General features: G+C 30.9%; 2 protein-coding genes across 3 annotated transcripts in view; one reads left to right on the top strand and one right to left on the bottom strand.

The window, feature by feature from the left end:
• The window catches only part of DAT (Sodium-dependent dopamine transporter), a 61653-nt gene extending 43344 nt beyond the window's left edge, over positions 1 to 18309 (bottom strand). The window contains exon 1 of one of the 2 annotated variants that reach the window (XM_076397118.1): positions 18191 to 18309. The gene's annotated coding sequence lies outside the window, so the exon portion shown is untranslated. Of the gene's footprint in view, positions 1 to 7634; positions 7777 to 18190 lie in introns of those variants that run through there. The other variant, XM_076397117.1, reaches the window with a different exon arrangement.
• Positions 9268 to 17698, top strand: LOC143190823 (uncharacterized). Its single transcript, XM_076395389.1, has 4 exons — positions 9268 to 9645; positions 9930 to 10425; positions 10528 to 10956; positions 17679 to 17698. The coding sequence occupies exons 1-4, from the start codon at positions 9394 to 9396 to the stop codon at positions 17696 to 17698; spliced, it is 1197 nt and encodes a 398-aa protein (XP_076251504.1). The 5' UTR covers positions 9268 to 9393.
• Positions 18310 to 27208: the final 8899 nt, after the last annotated feature.

Here is a 27208-nt window from a genome sequence, read left to right on the forward strand (position 1 = left end):
ATGTCCATATAAACAACTTGCTTGTATAATAGCAATTTAATATTTCCTAACAATTAACAATTAACCAATACATTGTTACCATTGTTAATAGTATTATTGCTTAAAACAGGGTAGCTCTCGTTAATATTTATTTTCCAGGTTTGGATCCAATTATTTATATTGTCACTTGCCTATTGTAATTTTCGTGTGGCTTCTTCGCTATTGCCTCTGACAGCAATAATCGCAATCATCAGAAAATGTAGCCATCGTGATATTTTCAATTTATATACAAGAGGTAAAGAATTTAGGTGCTAATTCTTTACCTCTTGTATATAAGTTCCTTGTGGTAAACCTGCTTTAGCTTTTTTTAATAGAGTAGGCTTCCTCTTGTTTCACTATAAACATTCTGGCTATAATGTAAGTAAGTTTCAATAGTTCAGTCTATTGTTTCAGTAACATTTTCTGTAGCTTACGAACAATTCTGCAAAACAAAACCTTATCGAAGACTTGTGCTAAATCTAAGAATATATCTGAAAATACCTTTTTACCTTTATAAGCATTTTTAATTACAACTGTTATTCTGTGTAACTGGTCTGCGTGTTCTGGTCAATCGTCGAATGTTTGTTAAGAAACCCAAACTGTGGTATGTAGATTTTAGGTTTTTCTCCGTATAATTGATTTACAGATGATGTAAGATCAAACCAAAAGTTGGCGTAGGTAAAAATTAATAGTAAAATAATAGTAATTAGTAAAAATTGGCAACAAGTAAAAACTGAAGTAAACCAGAGAAAGTTTAAGTAATCGATAAAATAGCTGAAAGAGATGATCTATAACGAACAAAACCAAGAATAATTTGACTTTGATTCAAACATATTTACGCCATCTGAGGCAAAAGTATATTAACAATGGAAAGCAACAAGAAATCCCGAACAGCACAAACGAGCATATTTAAAGAAAATATCTCAAATCATCCAAGAAAAGTATTTAAACCCTTGGCGTCTGAGAGATCTACAGATGAAAAACCTAAGTTCCCCATTTTAAGTAGAAGTATACAATCAGGGAATGATAAAGAAAATTAAGCGTAAATAAGCTCCTAGATATGATCAAATCATTGGAAAAAAATTAACAGGAAGTATTAGAAAAATGGCATAAACTTAATAACATTTTTATTTAACGCCATATCTCCAGAGTGGAACCTCGATATAACGAAACTGATAGTAATTCGAAAATATTTGTTACAATGTGCTTTGTTATATAGAGGTTGGATTGAGCTTCTATTCTACTAACTCATTGAAAAATAGAGATTTAACTTTACAGGGAATATTCGGGAAATGTTTCGCGACGTCCAACCTCTAGAAGTAGCTACTTATTAGTAAAACTTATTTCTTGTTAGAGCAGCGACGGGATCTGATTGGCTCACTTCGTTTTTATGATGCGTTTATTATTTATTTATTCTGAACGCCATTTTCAGTAGACCTGACGTAAGGAATAGTGCGATTAGATTTTAATAACATTTAGTCGTGGTGTGGGTTTAGTAAGTGGGTCGTACAATAAATAAAGTGAATTCTCGATCTAGGAAGTGTCGTGTACCCGGATGCACAGATAGCAAAGAAATGCAGAAATATTTATAAATATACATTTTAGAACCTAATCCCCTTCCGAAAGAAGCTATGCAAACGGCCATATACCTTTCTTCTTGGATCAATAGATACAACTCAACTAAAATAATAGCTCCTGAATGCAATCCTATTAAGAGAGGATTAACTGAAATTCAATACATGAGGAATTTTGATGCAAAGCGTCCCAACAATTAAATAGTGCAAAATTTATTGCCCAATTAAGAACATATTTGTTAAAGTCTCATCAATTAAAACTTTAGTAACTACTTTCATTTCATTAAAAAAACAAAAATTGCGTCATTATCCTAATAAATATATTGGCTTAAGGCTACTTAACCAAAATAGTTTTTTTTTGAACTATTACAGCTCATGGATTCAGCAACATGCTTTTCTAGTATGTTTGAGAAATCATTTGAAGCGCTCATCATAAGTTAATTTTTTGTTCTCATTCGCCTTTAGAAAATTGTGTAGAGGATGAACATGAGGGCCTTTTAGATAACTTATATTCCATACTAACAGGGCATGACTCTATAACAATTCCAGATGTTCCTATAGGAACAAACGAGTCAAGGCAATATCTCACCCCAGAAAATTGTTTTATTATACTGTTAGTAGGTCTTTGAGCTATCTCTTTTATTTTATCCCGCTATATTGCCACGTCGACAATATAACATATTTTTGTCAAATATCTTTAAAATATGTAAATTTAAAACCTTTTAATTGTACACTACATAATGACTTTCCAGATAGAATATTTTAAAAAAATAAGGTGCGCTATATACTTTTGGGTAAAATAGGTAAACAGAACTCTAATAGATTAAATTGATGGCCCAAAGCAAATATAAAAAAGGGAAAAGAAGTAATTTTGATTTATTCCAAAGTTTTTTGTTTATCACTATATATATTTATATTTTATAGATATTGAATTAATAAATTTATTTCAAAATTTAAATTGTTTTTATTTACATTTTATTGGTCAATTAAACGTGGCGTTAGGGCTGTCACGTGCCGCACCTACGTAACAAACTTTATCAAAGAACCAATCAAATGTCTAAACAGCGAAATGTTTTTTACAGGTGCCTATAATGTAGATTTAAATTGGCCAATCAAATTACTTGAATAACCGATATAGCCCCATCTGGATGTTGGGCAAAACAAAACTTTTCGCCAGAGACCCCTATTGAGTTTACTCTCTATTACTCTATGTACTAACCTGCTTACTCTATTAAAATTAACGATTTCCACTAATTAGTGAGAACACGCTTTAATTAAAACAAAGTATTTCAATAAAAAACACTGTCAAAATAGAAATCACAATATTCGCATATAAATATAGAAAATCAACAATGTAATGTTAGTAACATAGTCTTAATTTTTTTTCTCTTGATAAGAGAAAAGTCATAAATTGTGATCTGCTTACCAACGATGTTAGCTATCGTGTCTTAAGCACAATCCAATTCCATGATAAATTTGACAACACCATCATCAACACCATCAACAACACCATCATCAATCAACACCATCAACACCACTACGATCATCTGTTATTATAAAATCACGTTGATTAATTATACTTCCTTTTTTCTCGCCTTCTTTCGCTTCTTCGCAGATTCTTCTTCAGTGAGTTCTCCGCAGACGGCTAGATCATCATCAAAGGTAACAAACACTTCTAACACTTCCACCGCATATTTTTCAAAAGTAATCTCTTTTTTATTATGAACCCACCCATTGCTAATATGGAACTCTGCATGTCCCAATTCTATTGCGAACTCTTGAGCTTTTTTCTAAACAATATGGTGTCCTATTCACATATTATGACATTTCACATATCTTCCTCGCATAGTTTCAATCTTTCTCTGTTTGTAGTCTACCTGCTTTCTTCGAAAACATTTTATTTAAACTTTCATTTATTTTTTTCTTTGAAAGATTCTCGTGTATATACTTAATTATTTTTCGTTTCTCTGAGACACTTAAGGAACATTTTTTTAGTTTTTCTGCCATTGTTAATTTAGAACAGTTACAAACAGTATTGTTTATGTTTTTTAGCATCAAACAACAGTAACTTACTTACGAAAAATTTAACGCGCCTGAACTTGTCGAAACTTAAATTTTTGTAGAATTAAGTTAATAATTGATAGAATACTTTATGTAAAGGTTTTAAATTAAAAATATTCATTAAGTAGAGTTCAATAATACTTGCTATTCGCAATGATTAAAAATTCTAAAAATTTCAAGTGCTAGGGGATTTCGAAATTGTTTCAAAAATTTCGTTAAATTGAACTATTCGTTATAGTTAGGCTCCTTATATTAAGGTTACACCGTATTTGGGAAATGGCTGAAATCATTAAGACTCTCAAACTCGAAAAAACCTACAAGATGTTAAAAGCCGCCTACCTATAAATTTGTTACATATAATCTCAAAATATTTTAATAAATTGTGTATCAAATGGCTTAATACAATAAATGAAAATAGAAATATTACTCCTGAACATTACTTTTTTTAAACAAGGAACCACCGAACAAATACATAATAAAACAACTATAGCATACAAGGTTATAGGTTGAACTAAAACGATTCAGCTATTAATTCATCTTATAGATAGATGGTTTACTAAGAAAACAAGATGGTGAATACACCGAATGGCGAAGTTCAACAAGACAGTGTACTGGGTCCCGTATTGTATTTCCTCTAGACTACTGATCTACTAATCGAAAAAATCACTATTGTGACAAGCAGATGACATGGTAATCTTACCAGCTCACAACGATCCAATGATAACATGAAGGAGACTCCAAAAATACCTTAATAAGTTTCAACTGTGGATGACAACTTGGTGTATTAAAAAAGAAAATCTAGACTAATTTTTTACCTTTCCTAGAACATGTGTTGCGTTATATATATTCGATTCTCCGTACTACATTTAAAATGAAGTGATACAGCGAGATATCTCTTTATATTAACGTATTGAATTATAACAAGTATATTTCATAGTCTTAAAATATAGGATTAAGTACCTCGAAAGAGTGTATTCCGTTGGACTTGCCTATCTGTTAAAGCGAGGCCGTTCCTTTCACTAACGAACAAATTAATAGATTAGAAAATATTTAGAAACCGCTGAGGAATTGAAAACCACTGAACAATTGGACTTAAAATCAGAATTGTTTGTGGCTATTTTACAAAAGCGGAATGCAACATTAAGCCAATAAAAACAAAAAGTGCGAAAAAAAGTACAAAAAAGCAAATAATACTGTGCCGATACTGAAAATTAAATTGAATGTTATCTGAATTTCTAAGTAACTCATCATATGGTCAAGGCATTGATCATTCTCTTTGGAAAAGGGTTAAGAAACAAAATCGATAAAAAAATTAAATGTAGATTATCGAAGAAAATGAAGGTTGTGTAAAAAATAGGAGGCGTAATTATTTACAGAGTACTTTTCAAATACTTTCCAACTACAGTCTACTGATGATTATGATATATTATCCAAATAAAACTATAATAAATAAATCCATCTAATAGACTAATAGAGATATAAAGTTATGTTAAGTGTGCAAAAACCAAATGAAACTGTTATTACATCAAGTGAACAACTTGAACTAGATGCCATTTTGCATGACAACGCCCGATTACAATATGCAACATGGGTTAACAGCACATGGTTTCAAAATGGATCGACATTATATCGCCATGTGGAATTTAGATGATGAGGAGAAGTTAATGATGATGAGAAGTTGATAGAAAATGATGGAAAATATTTTAATTAACATTTATTGTACCGGTTAAGTTTTCTTAATAAATTTCATTTTAAAGTGAAAAGACCATTAAAGTACATGCAAAATTTATTACAAACGATATAAACAAGATATCCATAAATAAAATCGAAGATATTTCAACCTTAAGTGATCTGACCCCCTTAAGTAGAGTGATTCCAAAAAAATAAAAATCATAATATATTTTAAAGGCGATTGATCGTTCACGTGTTGTATCAAATATCATATTTATGTCATTTTTATTCTGAAGTAAGTAATATTATTTTATAAATGTAATAAACGTATAGTATATGTGTTACTGTTTAAAAAAATATTATCATGGTTATACGCATGAATACAAAATCTGACATAGAATATTGGTCTTAATTATATCATTAATAAAGCTAGATGAAGCCAAGCTAGATATTTTCTAAAGTGGTCTATATATTGGTCGCTTGTCAGTCCACAACGTGTAAAATGTATAATTTTTCTTTTGAAGGAGGTTAAAAGTATTTCTTTGAATTGTCTATATCATATTTGAAGCACCAATAAATTGATTTTCACAAGCATTTTTTGAAGCCAGCTTTACACCATTAAAATATTTTTACATAAACCGAAACAAATGGTAGTTAGTTGGCTATCGACCTTTCCTATTGGCCAATTTTGACCAGTTTTTTTGATCGCCTGCTTCAATCGCACTAGTTTTTGAGTGTCAAATTAATATTTTGACTAAGTTTGATTAGTTCATGATGAACAACTCTTTTCCAATCCCTTCAAAACTATTTCATGCAACAAGCGATAATTTATAGATCAAAAATTGATACAGACATTCGCTTAAGGACTCGACACAATAAATACGCAATTTTTGGTGAGTCTGTGATGTGACCTTTTCGGAAGTAAAATGGCAAAATATGATAAGCTTCAGTAATTTCCATCTTCAAAACACAATAACGATTGACTAAACCAGTGACGTTACTTTATATCCAAAATACTATGAACTATTATTACCTTTCAGCTGCGCCGTGATATGGCTTCATTGACAAATATTACAAAATATTAAGTAAATTCAAAGCTATCGGTTACGAGAAAAATCTAAATTAATATTATACATTAAGCTGTTAAAAATTGTTTGATAACCTAGACATCGTTATATTAGTGACTTACTTGAAGTAAAATTATTATAATTTAGCCAATAGATTCCTATTCTGATGAACCTGAATCCTCGTTTACGACAATGGAAAATAAAAATGGTCCTCTTCAAATACCTCAAAGTCCTCTTGGTTGATGGCAATACTCCACTAAAGGAAATCATAAAGCAAGTAATGAGGCAGAAAATCCAGAAAATGGAAAATAATTTTAAGACGTTCAAAGTTATTACAGTAATGCCACACATATTGACCGGAAATCATAATTATCTATTAAAGATAATAATTAAATAAAACTAACTTCCTATAAAGCATGTAATTTTGTAATTTAGAATGATTTTTGGATGCAACAATCCATAATATTGGGATAGTGTGTCGTTTTGTTTAAAATAATACTATGAAACATTGCTATATTACCCAAAATTAATGCAGTATGAATTTATATATTTTATATTCGTCAGGTTGACTCCCATTGGATTATTATTTGATTTGATTTGATTGGATTGGAAATCTGACGATTTTCTCTACAAAAAGGTACTGTAACATTAAAATTGTATTGTCACATAAAAAAATACATAAATAATGTTTGAATCATTCTCTAACCGAAATGTATGCCTTTCTTTATTTCAACTAAAGCTAAAGTGACATTCTAGCGAAACTTATCTTCATTAACAACAATAAAAGACGTTAAATTAAGCATTGAAACTAAGGATGCTGTATTTGTTAAAAGATCTAGGGTATTTAGGGTACTATTATCATGCTCAATCACAGGTCCAGTTAAATATCAGTGCATCCATAACGGTTTATTAGAATATTTTACTTCACCTTTCAGATCAGTCAAATCGTATCATGTAATAGGTAACAAAAGAGAATATATAAATTAAAATAAAATAAATTGATTATAAAAAGTAATTTTAATGACAATTGAACTGACGTGAAGAAAAAAGTAAGATTAGTAAAAAATCACACAACAAAGAAAAAATCAATTTAAACCTAATGAGTGTCGTATATTATTATGTTATCGTAATAATTTTCAAAAATACAGTCAATTTAGCAGGACATCCTGCTGACAGCAAAAAAACGATATATTTAATATCTAAACGAGTAAAAAAAAAAGAAAAGATCCTGTTGACGACTCACCTCAATAGCCCTTTCATTTCAGCATCGCCACGATAAAAGCCAGTCGCATTTCTTTGTATAAAAACAAATTGAATTGTTTAATGCATCCAAGATAAACCGTTGTGTAAACTGTCGCGTCTTTTTCATAGAACTAATTGATACTGATTCCAGAAATTGTGGAAAACATTGCCTTGTTACCAGCGTAGGTGTCTTAAATGTTACAGGAAGTTATTTATTAAGGCCTTTAGATGCACATAACAAAGATTTTGCGGTATATTATTTTCTGTATACGTAAATATGACTTGAATTATTCCCAAGTAGCTGCAATTGGATTAGTGAAAATGAAAAATGAAAAATATGTATGTTAAATTTTCAAGTCAGATTTATTGATATGATTTTTAAAATGAAATTTCATCATCTAATGGTGGAAAATGTGTAAAATGAATTTTAGAAAAAAACAACTTACAAGGAAATGATCAAGTAATATTTTAAAAATTTTATTTGTTTTAAAACTGAGTTAAATCATAACCACTTAACCATAGAGGATATATTTTGATATAAGAGTTTTCGTTGTACATGTTGATAATTAGCTCAGTGAATGGGCGAAGGCTCAAAAGCTTTAGAAATGGTATAATAAATTAAACCCAGAAACATAGGAGGATTTTTTTGCATTGTATAAAACAAAAAAGAAAAATAGATCCAAGCGCGGAAATCTATGAGTTCATGGGTTTAAGCCTACTCAAATGCCAATAATTGTCACAAAACTAACGTATATATTTAATAGGGTGAGAAAGGATACTCCTGTGTAAACTTCTTCAAACCCTTGAATACTCCGAAAAATATGACATTATCATTTTTCAGCTCTTGTGAAAAATATAATATATAGAGACGTTTTAATGGGATGTCCTTATTATTCACACAATGCTATGTAAGCTTACCACTTTTTTGGATCAAATGGTCTGTCTGAAGACGAGGAGAAGATTTTCGGTTTCACAAAAGATGAGAAATAAAATATTTTTAAAAGGTAAAAAGTAAAGCATAATAAAACATAAAAAAAACGTTTTAAAACAAAATATGAACATAATAATTTTTGTAATCTTATATATAAAAATGAATCGCAAAATATGTTCCTAAGCGCATAACTCAACAACGCCTGGACCAATTTGGCCAAATCTTTTTTTAAAATGTTCGTTGAAGTTCAGGGATGGTTTTTACGGCGAGAAAAATTAGAATTATTGCTGGAAAAACCCTAAAAATAGCCCTTTTTGTTTGAATTTGTTTCGTGTATCAGTTGACAATTCATCTGTCATCTGTCAAAAGTCATCTGTAACAGACAACTTTTTTTTTTTAAATTTGATATGACTTGAACTCAAATCCTTTTAATCCGTACGAATTGTTTTATTTATTTAAAATTTTTTATTTGTTTAAAATTTAATTCAAATTTTAAATAAATAAAACAATTTGTACGGCTTAAAAGGATTTGAGTTCAAGTCATATCAAATTTAAAAAAAAAAGTTGTCTGTTACAGATGACTTTTGACAGATGACAGATGAATTGTCAAGTGATACACGAAACAAATTCGTATATCGTGTTTTGTGCAGAGTGTTTAGTTAGTTAGTGTTTGTTTAGTTCGTGATTAGTGAAAAAATAATTTATATTTGATTCGCGTGAAGCGCGAGCGCGACATTCAACTAATAATCGCGCAAGTTTGAATCCAGCTGCTTTCAGTTACGATGTGTCAATTGACTACAGTAACTACCAATGTGTTGTTATTGGTTCTATGAACTTGGTTTGCTCACACTGTAAGGCATTAAAATACAAAAACGAAGCCAATGGATTGTGTTGCGCAAATGGTAAAGTGAAATTGATACAATTGGATCCACCAGCAGAACCATTGTACTCATTGGTTTCAGGAATAGGAACAGATTCTATACACTTTTTGACACATATTCAACAATATAACAATTGCTTTCAAATGACTTCATTTGGGGCAACAAATGCAGTTCGGGAAAATTTTATGCCAACTTTCAAGGTATGTATTATAGCAGTTACTCATAATTATTTTAGCGAACAAAATTTTCTGTCACCAAAGTTAAGATGTGTTACTAATCTTCAATTTCTTAATCATTACGAAATATATCACTTAGTCATCATATTATATGGTGATTCAGTTTCAGTGACACTTTTATTATATTTTATATTTGATAGATATTAGTTAAAACTAAATATATACTTTTTAAGATCAAATATTATTTAAGTTTGATCATTGACAATCCATTAATTTATACCACACCATAATATTTTTTTTATTTACAGATACAAGGGCAAATATATCACAGAGCAGGTTCACTGTTACCAGTGTCAGATAGCGACAACAAATTCCTGCAAATTTATTTTATGGGCAATTCACCACAAGAAATTGATCTGCGTTGTGCACATAACAATTTAGTAAAAAGGTCTATTGTAGAACAATTACAAACTTTATTTCATCAACACAATCAATTGATTATATTGTTTAAAACTGCCCTGGATCTGATGCCATCCGATAATCACAAAATTGTAATCAGAGCTGATAAAACACCTGCAGGTCAACATACAAGACGTTTTAATGCACCAACTATTGATGAAGTTGCTATCGTTGTAGTTGGAGAAAACTTGGAATCCCGTGATATTGTTTTACATCGTCGGAATTTTCAATTACAACCTATAAAGGAAACACACCGCTCATATGATGCACTGCAATATCCCATTATATTTTGGCAAGGTGAAGATGGCTACGATTTATCAATAAAAATGATAAATCCCATTACAGGTAACTAAAATATTAGTTTAGCTATGGCGATAATATCTCAGTCACTATATTATGTATTTTAATTTTATATTTGAATGTTATTAAAACAAAATCTGTTTACAGGTTCTGAAACCAACAAAAAAGTCAGTTCAATGAACTATTATTCATACCGCCTAATGATTCGGGAAAATGCAGATAATCGCATATTGAAATGTCGGCGATTATATCACAAATATGTTGATGACATGTATGTTAAAATTGAAACGGAGAGATTAACATTCATCAGGTTGAATCAAACCAAACTCCGATCTGAAGAGTATATTCACCTTCGAGATGCGATTAATACTGATGGAAATGCACAGAATGTCGGTCGGATGACTATTCTTCCAGCAACATACATCGGAAGCCCTCGGCATATGCACGAATATGCTCAAGATGCCATGTCGTATGTTCGTCATTATGGTACCGCAGATTTGTTCATCACATTTACATGCAATCCGCAATGGATAGAAATTAAGCAGGAGTTATTACCTGGGAAATCATCCATTGATCGTCATGATATTACAGCCAGAGTCTTTAGACAAAAGTTGAAATCTTTAATGAATTTCATCGTAAAATATAATGTGTTTGGTGAGACACGCTGCTGGATGTATTCTGTGGAGTGGCAGAAACGAGGATTGCCACATGCACACATTTTGATTTGGTTGGTTGAAAAGATAAGGCCAAATGAAGTTGATGCAGTGATATCAGCTGAAATCCCTAATGTACAAGTAGATCCTGGATTGCATGAGGTAGTTATCAAAAACATGATACATGGTCCCTGTGGAACTCTTAATCAAAATTCACCGTGTATGATGGATGGTAAATGTTCAAAACGATATCCACGGACATTAATATCGGAAACAATTACTGGTAATGACGGTTATCCATTGTATCGTCGCAGATCGACAGCAGACAATGGAAAATCAACAATTGTCAAATTAAATCAACAAGATATTGAAATAGATAATCGTTGGATTGTTCCATATTCACCCATTTTATCAAAGACATTCAAAGCACACATCAACGTTGAATCTTGCCATTCAGTGAAATCGATTAAATACATTTGCAAATATGTAATCAAAGGGAGTGATATGGCTGTGATTGGAATTGGTGCAGAGAATTCTAATGATGAAGTTACCCAATACCAAATGGGCCGCTATGTCAGTAGTAATGAAGCAGTTTGGCGAATATTTTCTTTTCCTATTCATGAGAGACACCCTTCTGTTGTTCACTTAGCTGTGCATTTAGAAAATGGACAAAGAGTGTATTTTACAGCACAGAACGCAGTACAAAGAGCTGCTCAGCCACCATCTACTACATTAACCAGTTTTTTTGAGACATGCCAAAACGATGATTTCGCACAAACATTGCTATATTCTGAAATGCCAAAATATTATACCTGGAATCAATCCTCAAGGAGATTTATACGACGGAAACAAGGAAAACCAGTTCCAGGATATACAGATGTATATTCCACCGATGCGATTGGCCGGATTTATTCAGTACATCCAAGCAATGATGAATGTTTTTATTTACGACTGCTATTAGTCAATGTACGTGGCCCAACATCATTCCAACAGTTACGAACTGTTGATGGTGAATTGTGTGGATCCTACAGAGAAGCCTTTCAACGTTTGCAATTGCTTGAAAATGACGCTCATTGGGATCAAACTCTCAATGATGCTGTAATATCATCACACACTCATCAAATACGAACATTGTTTTCTATAATCATATCTACATGCTTCCCATCAAACCCAATTGATTTGTGGATGAAGTACAAAGATTATATGTGTGATGATATTTTGTATCAAATACGGAATAGAATGGGAAATCCAAATATACAAATCAGTGAAGAAATTTACAATGAAGCATTGATTTCAATTGAGGACATGTGCTTGATAATGTCAAACAAACTATTAATTCAATTAGGCCTGACCGCGCCCAATCGTCCAATGCATGACGCTTTTAACCAAGAGTTGCATCGAGAAAGACTGTATGATCTCAACGCTTTGAAAGAATAAATTCAAACAAATCTTCCACTGTTAAATGAACAACAGAAGTATGTATTTGAAACTCTTATGAAAGTAACAAATGATGAAACTGGAGGGATTTATTTCTTAGATGCACCTGGTGGTACAGGAAAAACTTTTTTTATTTCATTAATATTAGCAACAATTCGCTCACAAAATAAAATTGTACTTGCACTCGCTTCGTCGGGAATCGCAGCAACTTTGCTTGAAGGTGGTCGAACAGCCCATTCAGCACTAAAATTGCCATTAAATATGCAAAGCAATGAAACTCCAACCTGCAACGTTTCGAAGAACTCTGCAATGGCAAAGGTTTTGCAGCAATGTAAATTGATTGTTTGGGATGAATGCACGATGGCACATAAAAAATCTTTGGAGGCTTTAGACAGAACCTTAAAAGATCTACGTAGTAATAATAACCGATTTGGTGGTGCAATGATTTTATTAGCAGGAGATTTTCGTCAAACATTGCCAGTGATTCCACGATCAACGCCAGCTGATGAACTCAATGCATGTCTAAAGTCCTCCAATTTGTGGAAACATGTTAAAGTACTTCATTTAAGCAAGAATATGCGTGTCGAGTTGCAAAATGACCAATCTGGAAACATATTCTCTAAACAACTCATTGACATTGGTAATGGCAAATTTCCTATAGACATGTTGACGGCTTGCTTTTGCTATGACTATAAACAAGTCCCAGGGGCAATCATTAAGTGTTTGTGGTATTAATCTAGAAAACCCATGTTTCTCACATGGTCAATTGTATGTTGCCTGTTCCCGTGTTGGAAAACCATCAGATTTGTTTATCTATGCGCCAGGTAATCAAACAAAAAACATCGTATACCACAAAGCAATATAATGATAATAATAATAATAATTATGATTCACATGATTAACAATAAAGCGATTACTTACTTTTCAATCCTTATATATGTTTTATTTAATTATTTTTTATTCACAACGCCCTATCACCAGGGTGATGGTTCTGTTCAGGAGAATTTTTTAAAATACGTAGGCACAAAAACTGCCACATTACAAATCTTTTTGACAGGACGAAGTCTGTCGGGTCAGCTAGTAACTAAATAAAAATAAACAAAAATGTATTTAACCTATCTAGGAGACGTATTTTATATTCCACTATATATACACAATTTAGCTTAATACCTACCTAAACCTATATATTAATGTACAATATTATTTTAACTACTACCAACTGATCAATTTGAAGTCGGTGCCGAGCAACAAATTATATTTGTTTTGTTCGTAGTTTAATTTTGCGTAAATGTCACAAAATTATATTATTATATTTGTATTGTTTGGGCTCGGTGCCGACTTCAAAATAAAGTTGTAAATAGGTAAATAGATTTATGTAAGTATTAAGCTAAATTATGTGTATATAGTAGAACATAAAATATGTAGTAGACAGTTAAATAAGGTTTATGTTTATTTTTATTTAGTTCCTACAACGATTATTTTGTACATATTTTGTTTTAAAACGTTTTGTTTTTTTTTGGTTTTAAATATCTAGGATTGGTTATTTTTTATTTTTTAGTGAGTTTCTTATTTATTTTTAAAGTAGGTTCAATTTTTTTATTAAAAATATTTTGTTTTTCTCATTTTAGCGTTAAATATTTGTTCAATAAATTACGCAGTTATTTTATTAAATATTACAATGGATATGATGAAAAATAGGAATAAAGAAACAATGATTGAAAATAAGGAACACTTGAGCCCCCAGGGTCCGCTATCTATTATAGGTGATTTGACAAATGTTCCAACCAAACTAGAACAAAAAAGTTGGTGTTCCCGTTGGGAATGTCACCCGCGACCTCCGCGTGTGGGCTTAATGTTTTAACCGTTACACCAAAACAACAGTTGCCTGCTGTGTTTCTACGGCTTGGCATATGCTATAATTAGTGCTGGCTTTTGCACTGAACGACTTCCGATTTTTCGTCACATAAGCTCAGCAATAATATTATACTAAATATCTGATTTTTTTAGATAAAACAATATGTAAAAACTTTGTACGTGCCTTTGAAATTTGATCTTTTCCCTCGATTTACCCCCTTCCCCTTATTAGATCCTGACTTGGTTCCAATGGATCTCAAATCACCTCGGAAGTGCACTCTTTCGAATAAAATAATAATTTTGAAAATCTATCGATAAATGACGATGAAATCGGGGAACATACATTAAGAAAATATATATACATCAGAACATAGAACCCACTCCTTTTTTGAAATCGGCTAAAAAGTAGTATCTGGAAATGAATATTATTACTTTTAATAACGATGTATTTTAATATAGTTTCAAATAAATAATTTATTATTATCTGTCGTGATTATTCTTGGATAATTATTATTTAAGAATTATACCAGAAAACTGTGTGCAAATTATAACAAAAACGTAAGAATACTGATTACATATTAATTAAAAATAATATGAAATCATGATATTGTATTAGTGTATATTTAAGTGAAGTAGTGTATGTACGTATAGAAACAAAATACAATTTCAAACTTCAATTGTTCATCATGGACCTTGAAAAAATGCGAACTACTTTCAATATAGCCCTATATAATGAAATGGTTAAGGTCCATTGAGAGGATGGGAGTCTTCGACAATCAAACCTAGGTGTTATGGAAAGTCGATATGGATTTAAGTCTACATATGAGTCGAATATTGAAAATAAAGGTCGAGGTAGAAGCAGAAAAGCGATTAAATGATTTTCACCATAATAGAGTTCACTGCAGAAACTTTTAAAGTTCTTTTTTATAATCTAAGCTTTCAGGTTCAACCCTCCATGGAAGTGTCAAAAGCGTCTTCAAAGCGTTTTTAAAATTCAAATAATTTTAGGCTATATAGCTATTTTAGTGACGCTGCATCTAAGTCGCGGAATTTAAAATCAAAACTTTAAAGGCGTTTTTCGCAAAACTACTTTTTTCAACACTTTTAACAAAATATCTCAAATTCTGCGGAACTCATTTGTCTGAAATTTGATGTAAGCCTTCTGTGTATATTCTTCTATCGTATCAAAGTAAAACTATGACAAAATTTGGATTCAAACTATTTAAGAAAAATTGGCAATGTTAAAAATTCTTGCTTTTTGGAACAGACATAAGTTGGCAAAAGAATATATTTATTTACTTTGATACAATAGAAGAATATATAGAGAATGCTGAGTGATTGCAGTTTACATGTCGCATCACTTAAACAGATATATCTTCGAAAATAATTTAGAATACTCATTAAGTAGAAAATCACCGGCTTAGTTGCCGCAGTGGTAAAGGCGACAGGACGGTCCAACTACTGTTGCGATAGTTGCGGGTTCGAATCCTGCTGGGACATGGTCGTAAATTTATGTTTGCCATTGTTTAATATTTATGATTGTCCTAGACAAGTGTATAAAATCCGACAAGGAAAGCAACTAGATTGGGTAAGACCGGATGTCTTCTGGGATGATTTCTAAGCTGATCACTTGCCAGTCGGTAGGCTTAATGCCGAGGATATTGCTTCGAATCCCACGTTAATCAGTAGGTCCAGTCCAGATAAACCCTCGTTGATAAAAAGGAGGCTTAAAAATGTAGTTAAAAAAAAGTTATATCCCACCCAGCCATTTTTTAAAAACCAGCATTATACTACCTCTAAATCAATGTTATAGGACATTATTTGGGTACCTTCGGTCTTATAAAATAGTAAGATACTGGACGATTAGTTCAAAAATTGACCATTTTTTCTATACTTGTAATAATAAATATCTTATTATTTTTACAATGGGGTCTAAATATAAAAACTCGGTGAATGCGACGTTTTGCACCTGTGATATTACCGCAAAATATGGGTGATAAGGACATATTGTTATAATTAATATTGGATATGCAGATAATAAATTAAAAAACGTGCAAATGTATTGTTCTTACGAAAAAATATTATTCCTTGAGAGGGTCTTTTAGTACGATTTATTTGATATTTGTTGTGAGTCTTCTCTATACATTCTCCTATAGTACATACTAAAGAATATAATAATTGAAATTTTCACTATTTTAAAAGAAAATTGAAAATGTCAAGAAATGGTAACAATTTTGTCGTTTTTTCAAATTAAATAGCCGTAATTTTAAAAAAAATGTTTTTTGTTTTGTTGATTGCTTCTGTTTGACTTTCTTAACTTCTTACAATAGCAGTACTCTAGATTAAGAATATTTTCGAGACCACCTACTTTATCAGTTTGTAGTTACATGAATTCTTAATTTTTTCACTTCTTATTAATTAATGTATTCTTTAAACATTAATACATACCTAGGAAAAATATGTTTTTTTTTCTATTGCCATTTTTTGGGAGTCCACATTTCATCACCATATCACTATTTGGATCTTTAATTTTTTCGTTTTTTTTTCTTTAATTTATTCTTTAAATTTTAATAAATATCTACTAAAAATTGATAACACAAATGTTTTTTAAAATTTTGTTTGAAAAAACGCCTAAAATTCACGCCTCTGCACTAGAATACCCTCTTAACCAGATATGCAAATAAGTATTTTAAACGTTATTAAATAGTATATAAGGAACATAAATTTACACAGTATAAAATAAAATATTTTATTAACCAATATCCATTATATTTTTCATTATTAAATGAATTTAATTTAAATTATACTCCTTTATAAATATCTGTTTCATTTTAACGAAATATCCAGAATAGGGACATTTTATTTAACCCAGTGTATACATTGTGTACAGTATATATATATATATATATATATATATATATATATATATATATATATATATATATATATATATATATAGTGATTAAATATTAAAGTTCGTCATATCAAAATGTTATATCAGTATAAATAAATATAAAATAATATTATTGGAAAAATTATTATTAATTGTTCAATCTTAATATATTTTTAATATTATTAAATATGATTTCAACTATGATTATTCTTGAACATAAACAATACTAGATTTAATGTACAAATTTAATTATATATAAAACTCAACATATTCACTTCCATAAAATGATATATTCTACAAACTTATATCAATATTTTTAACTATAATTAAATTATTATTTATAATATTATTAAATTGATTTAAATTATATTACTCTCCTCTACAAAATTCTGTTACATTTTAACGGAATATCCAGAATAAGAAAATGTTATTTAACTCATTATGCATAAAAATTGTTTAAGAATTAAAATGGTCAAATTAAAATGATATACATTTGTGGACATTTCAGAATAAGTAAACATAAATTTTTAAACATAAAAAAAACAATTTTTTTTATTAATTTTTGAGTGTTAACGTACTCTTAATATTATGAAATATTATTTCAATTATGATCATTTTTGAATATATAAAAATATTTTAAATGATGTACATATTTTACACATAAAACGCAACATATTCACCTCCATAAAAAATATATCCTACAAATTTATATATTTTTGTAGAACAGAAAAATTTTATTTAGCCCTGTGTATAGATATATATTATTTAAGGATTCTAATTCATCATAACCCAATCATATAAATTTATATATATTCCATTCTTATTAATTGTTCAGTCTTAATTTATTCTCGATGTATTTAAATGCCATTTCAATTATGATTTTCGAACATATATAAAATACTAAAAATTATGTAGAATTCTAATACATAAAACTTAATAATTTCACCTTATTCAATAAAGAAATATCGCTTACCAGCAAAGTGTTCTTGGCATCTCTGGCTAACGCCACAGAGTGTAGATGAGCTGAAAACTGGAGTCTGCTTGGCCCATGCGGACAGTCGATGGTGATGATGGTTTCTGAACCGTCAGCCACCAACCGATGGCCCGATGAAGACTTCGCCGTCGTCGCATGCGTGCCCCATGGACCATCCTCTGGAACGTCGTCGAACTCTTCAAGCGTTTTGATTTGTCGACATGTCGACATTCAGGGTGTGTAAAAACGCTCCTCTCTCCTCCTAATGCTCCAATTTTCCCCCTATTATGACCCCCATAACGTCGAGAGTAATTTTGATACTTTTTATATTACTGGAGGATTTTAAGATGGACGAGAATTGGTAATTAATAGCAGCGAACCGTAGGTTTAATTCGTGTCTTATACAAGGATATTCTAAATGAATCTCTTTAGATTTTCCAATATATTTCTTTTTATACCGAAAATTATTATTGAAATGTGTTAATGTTCAGATTATGTTCATCATCATAATGAAACTATTTTTTAAATTTATTTATTACATGGTTACTAGTCGTTGCCGACTAAACCACAATGTGTCTTTACAATAACTAAAATTTAAGAGGACCCATCGATCCTATCTCAGTCTCTGGTGTAATAATGTTTATGTATTAACATTGCTGTTTTTCTATTAAATGCATCTCACTACCTACACTACACAATATCAAATGGTTTGATTCGTTTGAGTCTGTGTCCTGTTCTGGTATTATCCAAGAGTTGTATTGTTTTGATATTGATATTCATATCCCGTACCGGTTTCAACACTTGCATGTATAATAGCAATCATATTATACTTGTCATATTATCTTATCAAAGGCTTGTTCTACATCCAGAATATAGCTCTTTTTTATAATCTAAGCTTTCAGGTTCAACCCTCCAAGGAAATGTCAAAAGCGTCTTAAAAGCGTTTTTAAAATTCAAATAATTTTAGGATATATAGCTGTTTTAGTAACGCTGCATCTAAGTCGCGGAATTTAAAAACAAAACTTTAAAGGCGCTTTTCTCAAAACTACTTTTTTCAACACTTTTAACAAAATATCTCAAATTCTGCTGAACTCATTTGTCTGAAATTTGGTGTAAGCCTTCTGTGTATATATTCATCTATCGTATCAAAGTAAAACTATGATTAATATTTGGATTCAAACTATTTAAGAAAAATTGGATTAACATTTCCAAAATTCTTGCTTTTTGGAACAGACATAACTTGGCAAAAGAATGTATTAATTTACTTTGATAGAATAGAAGAATATATAGAGAATGCTGAGTGATTGCAGTTTACATGTCGCATCACTTAAACAGATATATCTTCGAAAATAATTCAGAATACTCATTAAGTAGAAAATCACCGGCTTGGTCATCAGTGTCTTCAGTGTTTCGTTAACATTTTGTGACTTCTAAACAAGGCCTTCTAAACAAGGCAACTGTTTACCTTAATAGGCTTCTTCAATTACATCTGTTATTCCATGCACTTGGACTATTGTCGATTATTTATTAACAACTCAAACTGATATATATGTATTAGGATTTTTGTCTCTGTAATCGGTTTTATTCTTTTCAACAGGAGTTTTTCAAGCACCTTAAATATTTCTGGCAGCAGTAAGATAAAAGTAATATTCCAGGTTTCGTAATCATGATAATTTCAGTCATCTTCCAAACGCATGGAATATGTTTTACACGAAATACCGCTTTGACATTGCATTGGTGCCTTTTCTTCGTAGTTTTTACAGCAATTGTCCTGTTGTGAGCCTGGTGATTTCTTTGGATTAATGTCAGCCTTAATTACTTTGGTTACTTGTTTCGGCGTGACTAATTGAATCGTCGAATTTTCATATACTATGTACGGCAAATTATATTTTGTTTTGAAGGTTTTTTTCTAGATGGTCAGCAAAAGCTGCTGTTTTTTCTTGATTGCTGCATGCCCAATTTCCATGTCGATTACTTATAGGTAGACTGTGCTTAGATACTTAATGCATTTCCAGGGAGAATAATAGTTCTTTCATCTTTTAGATTTCTCATTTAGTTATATATGGATTTTTTTTAATTTGTAGCATTTCCTTTTACTTCAACCTTTGGGTTATATTATTTAAAATATTTTTAATTTCTAGAATCTAGTAGTTTTTCTACTACCATTTCGTTGATTTCCTTCGGATAATTAATTCCTTTAACTGTACTCTTAATTTCTGGAGTATTATTCCAAACAACTTGTCGGATATCTAAAAGCAATTTTTCTGCTTCAAAATTAAATTATTTGGTTGTCCTAAGGAGTACATTTAGTTCAATTCGATTGTTCAATTTTTTATCAAATCTTTCTTATTTGTTAATGTTAGATTTTGTTCTTTCTTAATATAATTTCACTTGGCGCTAAAATCTCTGGCCTGCGACCTGAGCTTTGGTCAAGGTTTTCTTTGACTTCCATATAGTTGGATGTTATGTTTCTAACTATGAAAAAATCTAACAAGTCTTGGGTTTTCGTTGGATCAGGCGACCAACAAGTTGATTTTTCAGTTGACATATAACTTCATATTAGCTCTGCAAGATCCCCATCTTGTATTTCTTGCATTGAAATCACCACCAATTATAATTCTTTCTCCTAGATTATTTAAGACATTCAAGTAATATTCCTTCTTTTGAATAATCAAAGTATGATATTCAAATTCTGGGATAAACGACAAGTCTACGCGAGATACATAATTTGTTAGTGGGGTTGAATATATTTTGATCAGCGATATCTGTTTGGGCTTGCTCTAAATTACTTCTAAATTGGCTTTATGATTGACTGATAAACTAATTTCTTTGATTTTAAGTCATTGGGTCTAATCTGTTCTAATTGTTGTCTAACATGATCTTTCCAATTTAAACTGTGATCGAGATATATTCAGAGGTATTTAACCGATTCTGCCTGAGGAATCGGGCATCCGTCTAGTTATATAATTAGGTTTTTGTCATTTCGCCGTAGCGCAAAATTAACATGGACAGATTTGGAGATATTGAGCTGTGTTTCCCAGCCTCTGGTCCATTTGCAGATGCTGTTGAACGATATTTCTACTTAGTCTACAGCCTTAGACAGAAACACATATTTTGCCATGATAACTGTGTCAAGGGCAAATGTTCCAAGTACTGTTTCTTTTGTTGTTGGGATATCAGCAGTATAGAGCAGATATAGAAGTGAACCTAAGACACTACCCCAGGACTCATACGAAACTCAGCGGTCGGCAGTAAAACGACAAAAAGTTGTGAGAGGAATCCAGGAATATTTCAGAGCAGTATTTTTTTCTTTGAATGCCTTTTCAACAACCGCTGTTACTCTGTGCACTTGGTTAATTGTGCAATAGTGATTCCGAAGTTCAAACTGGAAATATGATGTTTCTATAAGTGGTTTAATGTGTTTTAACAGCAATTTCTCAAATAATTTTGATATCTCTGATATCGAAACTATTATAGCTTCTATATCATTCGGTTGGAATACGTTGGTTACTATTATTTTTATTTAATTATATTAAATATTGTTTTGTCTACAGCATTTCTGGTTCTGTGCCACACTCTTTTAGCTTTTCGTCTTTCTTTTATCAGTTCCTTAATTTCAATGGACTAGTTTACCTCATATTCTGATTTCTCTCTTGATTTTGGGATAGCTTCTTTTGCAGCAGATCGAATTTGTTCAATTATATTTATTGACAATAGTGGAGTATAATCAGATGATAGTTCGCACAAGCTCTCGATTTGTATTTAATTTGATCAAATACCTTTCGAAATGTAAAAGTCTAGTAGGTCAGGTATTTTGTTACTGTCGGCGGGCCAGTATGTGGGTTCGCGCCCTGAATGACAGTTATAATTAGTAATATTTCTTGCAGAGAGTAATTCGTTTACTTTTCCAGGTGTTATTAATAGTGAACAACAGGCTGTGTGTTTAACATTAAAGTCCCCTCCAATAGTAAACCTTCGGCCTAATTTTAAAAACAAATCTCTGTATTGTTGTGTTATTTAGTATCTTAATGAACAGTCTATAGCTCCAATTTTTATTACAATACCGTTCTTTTCAATACTAACTATCGTTGTATTTCTTCTTGTCTTATCTCATCTTCTTGAAAATGCTGTATATTTTGTTTTATTATTAGAGCAGTCCAGTATGCATCATAACCCCATATCTAAAGTTCTATGTTCATTCTTAAGGACGAATTACTCATTTTTATTTTTCTTTAACTTGTTTTGGGACTTCTAATTTTTTTTACCCTGTTTGCTAACTGACTGAAACTTTGTCGCATTTCAGTCTAAAATTCACTAAACAATTTTATCATGTCGACCATGGTTGGCTCGTTGGTTACAGTTTCCTGCTATTTTATGTCAATTTGTTTATCATATTTTTCGTCGAACATATATTTTGCCGTTGGAATTGCTGTTTCTTCAATTTTTTCATTTTCAATGGCAGTTGGCTTTGCAGAGATTTGAGCTTTATCGAGTTGTCTAATCGTTGTACAGCTGTAATTTGATTTGACTGAACTTCTTTTATTTTCTCATGATACACTACACACCCTGTATAGCTGACAGGGTGTCCTTTTTCGTTGCATAATATGCACGATTGATCTGTTGACAGTTTATGCATTGTTCTACTTTTATTTTGCAATCTATTAGGTATTTTACGTCATAGATCATTTTGTTGTTTTCATTTTGTACCAAATCGACGTAAGTCAGCGGAAAAGCCATTTAAGTTTATTATTTTTTCCACTATAGGCGTAACAGTTGCGATTTCATGTCCGTGAGCCCCTCGTTCGCATTTAATATCATCCATATCTTGTTGTTGATGGTAGTCCCCTAATAACCACTCCCTACCACTAATCACTTTTTAATTGATGTGTGTGGTACTCTAGTTTAATGAATGGATTATCCGTCGTTTCGTCCTAGCGATCTCGGACTTCTCTTTTTATTCCTCACTTCTGTCCATTCGGATTGTTCGCCTACTTCTTGTACTAGTTCGTCCTTGCAGAGCTACAAGCTCATTACTTAATTCCAATAGTTTTGTTATAGTTTTTGTTTTAATTGCTGATTAGTTGGTTTCTACTCATTGCTTTCATTTACAAGTCCAGTTGGATCTATTTTGCTTGATATTTGTATGCAATTTTACACGACTTCTTGATTTCACTGTCCTAGTTTTATAAGGCCGAAACTTGGAACGTTCTTTGTTCCGCGGCACGTATTCGGTTCAGTTTAGGTTGATCCGACAGGGTCGCCGTAACGCGTACCTGGGAACTTTTGACTTTTTGGAGAATTTGAGACCGTTCACTAAAAGGTGACCGTAATAAAATACAGATGTATTTTTTGTTATATTTCTAGAGAGTGTGTACGAGAGGGGAAAACACGTCTTGAGTCTAGGAAGGTTGAGGCCCAACATATTTTATTTATGATTATCAAATTCAAACTCAAATTACAATAAAAATTTCGCAATAAATCCATTATATCCATTAAATAAGTTAATGTAATTGAAATTATGTTTGAAAAGTAATATTACAGTTCTAAATTAGAATGCATTTAATTTGTATATAAAATATATCTACGCACCAAATCGATCATAAAGAGGCCAACAAATACAATTCAAATATTTTTAATCAAATTAGTGACTATACGATAAAAAAAAAGATTTCTTTTATACCGACTTCATGTGTGAAATTAAAAACGTATTTTTTGCAAAGCAAATATATAAAACTAACAACAGGTTTATCCTTCTCATGTGTCATTTTCAGAAATACGGCGGCTAACGTTCGTCATGGAGGGAATTACATGACTTTCCACTTCTCGTCTAATAATTAATCAAAAAATGCGCGCCAATCTTCAACCGATGCCCTTTCTAGAATACACTAAGATCTCACGGCCCATATTTCAATATTATTAAGTGCTAGGTCGGTATAAACACATAAAATAACTCGTATTTTCATTTGTTTTTAAAACAATTGTAGGTTAAATATTTGACAAGTGATTTAACGGCATTAACAATTTTAATAATTTAACATTTTAAAATACTAATAGAATCTGATTTTGTGTATTTGTTATTTTATGTACCGTTTTGCAATATTAGTACTTGAGTATATCGTTTTATGACTATAAAAGCACAAACAAATATTTAAACATTATAAAACATTGTCTGAATAGGTGCTAGAGAGCTTAGAACTATATTTATAGAGTTTATTGCCTTATTCAATTAACCAAGACAATAATATATTGTGTACAAAAGTCCAAACCAATGTTTAAGCAGGTTTCGAACCAGCGATTTTGATAGCAATAGAAAGTAATCAGCTTATAGAATAATTAAAAACAGAATGATGGTCTAAAATAGCATTGTGGAGTGGTTAAAACCACAACTTTGTTGAATGAAATATCGTGTTTGTTATATATCCAGTGTTCAGGCAAAGCCGACCAAACCGTGTGTCCATATCTGATACATCGTTGATGATTCTGGAAATTCTCACAACCCACAAGATCTTATATTCGCAGAATGGTTGAGATGTTAAATAAAATCAGAGTGAAGCTGTTATTACAAAGCAAATACAATTAATTATGAGTTTATAAGATTTTATCTCATAAGTATTAGTATTTTCAAGTGTTAACGAATTATCTTTATTATCGTTTCTATAACTGGGCAGTTGGCAGTCTTCATGTATTCAAACCAGATACTGGTGAATGTATTAGTTGTAATCATATGTTACGTTAATTATCTACACTATTTACCATTGTGAAGAAGACACTGTTAAATCGTCAATATACGGTACTTATGTGTCTGAGTAAGGGACACTGTGTGTTTTATGCCATCACGGCACTAACGTTGTGTATTTTATACAGTTGAAGTAGGGATGCTGTTTATTTTATGTCATAGCTGAATCTAATAACTGAATATGTGACGATCTATGGATATTTTTATTATAAATTATTTAAATGTATTATTTCAATGTCAAAATGGTGCTCATATTGCCTAGATTAGCCTCATTAGGGTCCAGATTATAGGTTATATATAAGGTCGAGAACAGGGGTGTGCAACTACAATGCTAAGTGGTGGGGCAAAATCTTGTTTAGTCCAATCATTGGTGGCGCTGACAACGTGAATTTGATTGGTTAGTTTAAAAATATTATATAGAATCCTGTAAGGAAAATAATTTGCTTTGATTGGTCAGCCATTTCACGTGACCATTTTATGACGTCACATTTGCTGGCCAATAATATTTGAATGAAAATCGAATTTAATTTAAAAAACTAATTTATTAAAATAAAATCCTATACAAATATACATAAATGTAAATAATATAAATAATAATAAAAAACAACAGAAATATACATAATTGCAAAAAGCAAAAATAAATAAACTACAAAAATGTAAATAAAAAAAATTAAAAGCCCCATACTCCAGACAAAATAATTAAAATACTCTTCTATAACGCCTGCTCCCTTTTTCGTATTTGTTTAGTGCCATCAATTTTATAGGATCTATTAGAGTTCTATCTTGTATTTGTGCTATACTGAAGGTAAACTTTAAGTCCTTCCCTGTTAATATTGAATTAACTTGTTTAACCCAAAAATACAATGAACATTTGACAATAAGATTTAAAATGTGGTCTTCAAAATCGCTATGGACTGGGCAGTTGAAACGTTTAAAATTTATGTGTTTTTTTAAGACATCTCTCAGAATAACAGATATGCTATTTTTATGACAAAATCTAGGTATTAAATAAAAGAGATAGCTTAAAGATCTACAAACAGTATAGTAAAACAGTCTTGATGGAGTTGTTAATTTGGGTCTACGCGGCTGCATCGCTTCTATAAAATCAGTATCGAGTTTTTGATCTGTGGAACTACTTAATGTAGAATGTAGACAGATATTGCACGTTGTCTTTTTTCTCAGAAGTTTTATCAAATAGCCTGAAATATAGACTAACGTGCAACGTTCCACTCTTGTTTTCCTCAGAGCAAAGTTCTCTGGAACTGAAAATATAGACTCAACTGGTGATTCTACAACCTCTGGTGATGCTACATCTCCAGTTAAAAAATAATGTAAGTTATCTAAAGCGCCAACATGTTCATCTTCTTCACAATTTGCTCCGGGCGAATGATGTGAAAAAAATGAAATGATGAGCTCTTTTAGAAATTTCTCGAACATACTAGGGGAAGGATGCTGTTTCTACCTCTATGACCTCTAATAGATCCAACAAAAATCTTTAAGCAATCTTGGTTAAGATTTGTTAAACAAATGTAGTTATTTGTAAATTTAGACAAAATAGATTTCTTTAAGTTAATAAATCCCCTAAAAGTAGCAATTAAATTTTTAATTGATGGCACCATAACAAATATTTTCTTAACAAGGCAATCAAATTTAAATATATAATTCCTCTACTATAAAATGATTGAACACTGATTGTTCTAAAAAGTTAAAGTATTGCAAATATTTTAGGGATATTTTACAATTAAAAGTAGTATTTATTACTACTAATTATCCAGTTATATTAATTATTACCTTCTTGTAAGACTTCTTTATGTAGAGACATCACATTGACAACATACGCACAACTTGGTAGATTAATTGAATTTTATTACTACTAACATCTTCATAAGTTTTTGAGTTTCTGTAAACAAACAATATATAAACAGACATGTAGTAGATAGATAATTTTATATGTACCTGATAAAACCAATGATGGATATGCATTTACCCAAATACCTGTTCGTGAAGGAAGGATAATTCTAAATTTTTCACTAATATGTCCATAACAAACACCATGACGTTGATATATTTGCATTGTGGTTTATCCAGGTAACTTACTATTATTTACTTGATCAACCCATTTTTGGAAAGTATCGAGATCATTCTTTGGGAAACGATGTCTAATTTCCGTAGTAGAATTTTACCCCGGTACAGTACATCTTTTACTACACTGACGTATTGTCATCAATTTTTATATTATTACCCCATAATAATTAATGTAAAACAGAAAATATGCACAACGT

The sequence above is a fragment of the Rhynchophorus ferrugineus genome, unplaced genomic scaffold (genome assembly GCF_030347505.1).
Source record: "Rhynchophorus ferrugineus isolate W39M unplaced genomic scaffold, kcgeb_rfMv2 rfM2, whole genome shotgun sequence".
Taxonomy (NCBI): Eukaryota; Metazoa; Arthropoda; class Insecta; order Coleoptera; family Curculionidae; genus Rhynchophorus; species Rhynchophorus ferrugineus.

Bases quoted from the DNA above. Each gene is read 5' to 3' on its own strand.
- LOC143190823 (XM_076395389.1), top strand. From the start codon at position 9,394: ATGAACTTGGTTTGCTCACACTGTAAGGCATTAAAATACAAAAACGAA. The intron at 10,426-10,527 runs GTAACTAAAATA...ATCTGTTTACAG, and splicing joins AATGATAAATCCCATTACAG to GTTCTGAAACCAACAAAAAA. The intron at 10,957-17,678 runs GTCATGATATTA...AAATTGTTTAAG, and splicing joins TGGGAAATCATCCATTGATC to AATTAAAATGGTCAAATTAA.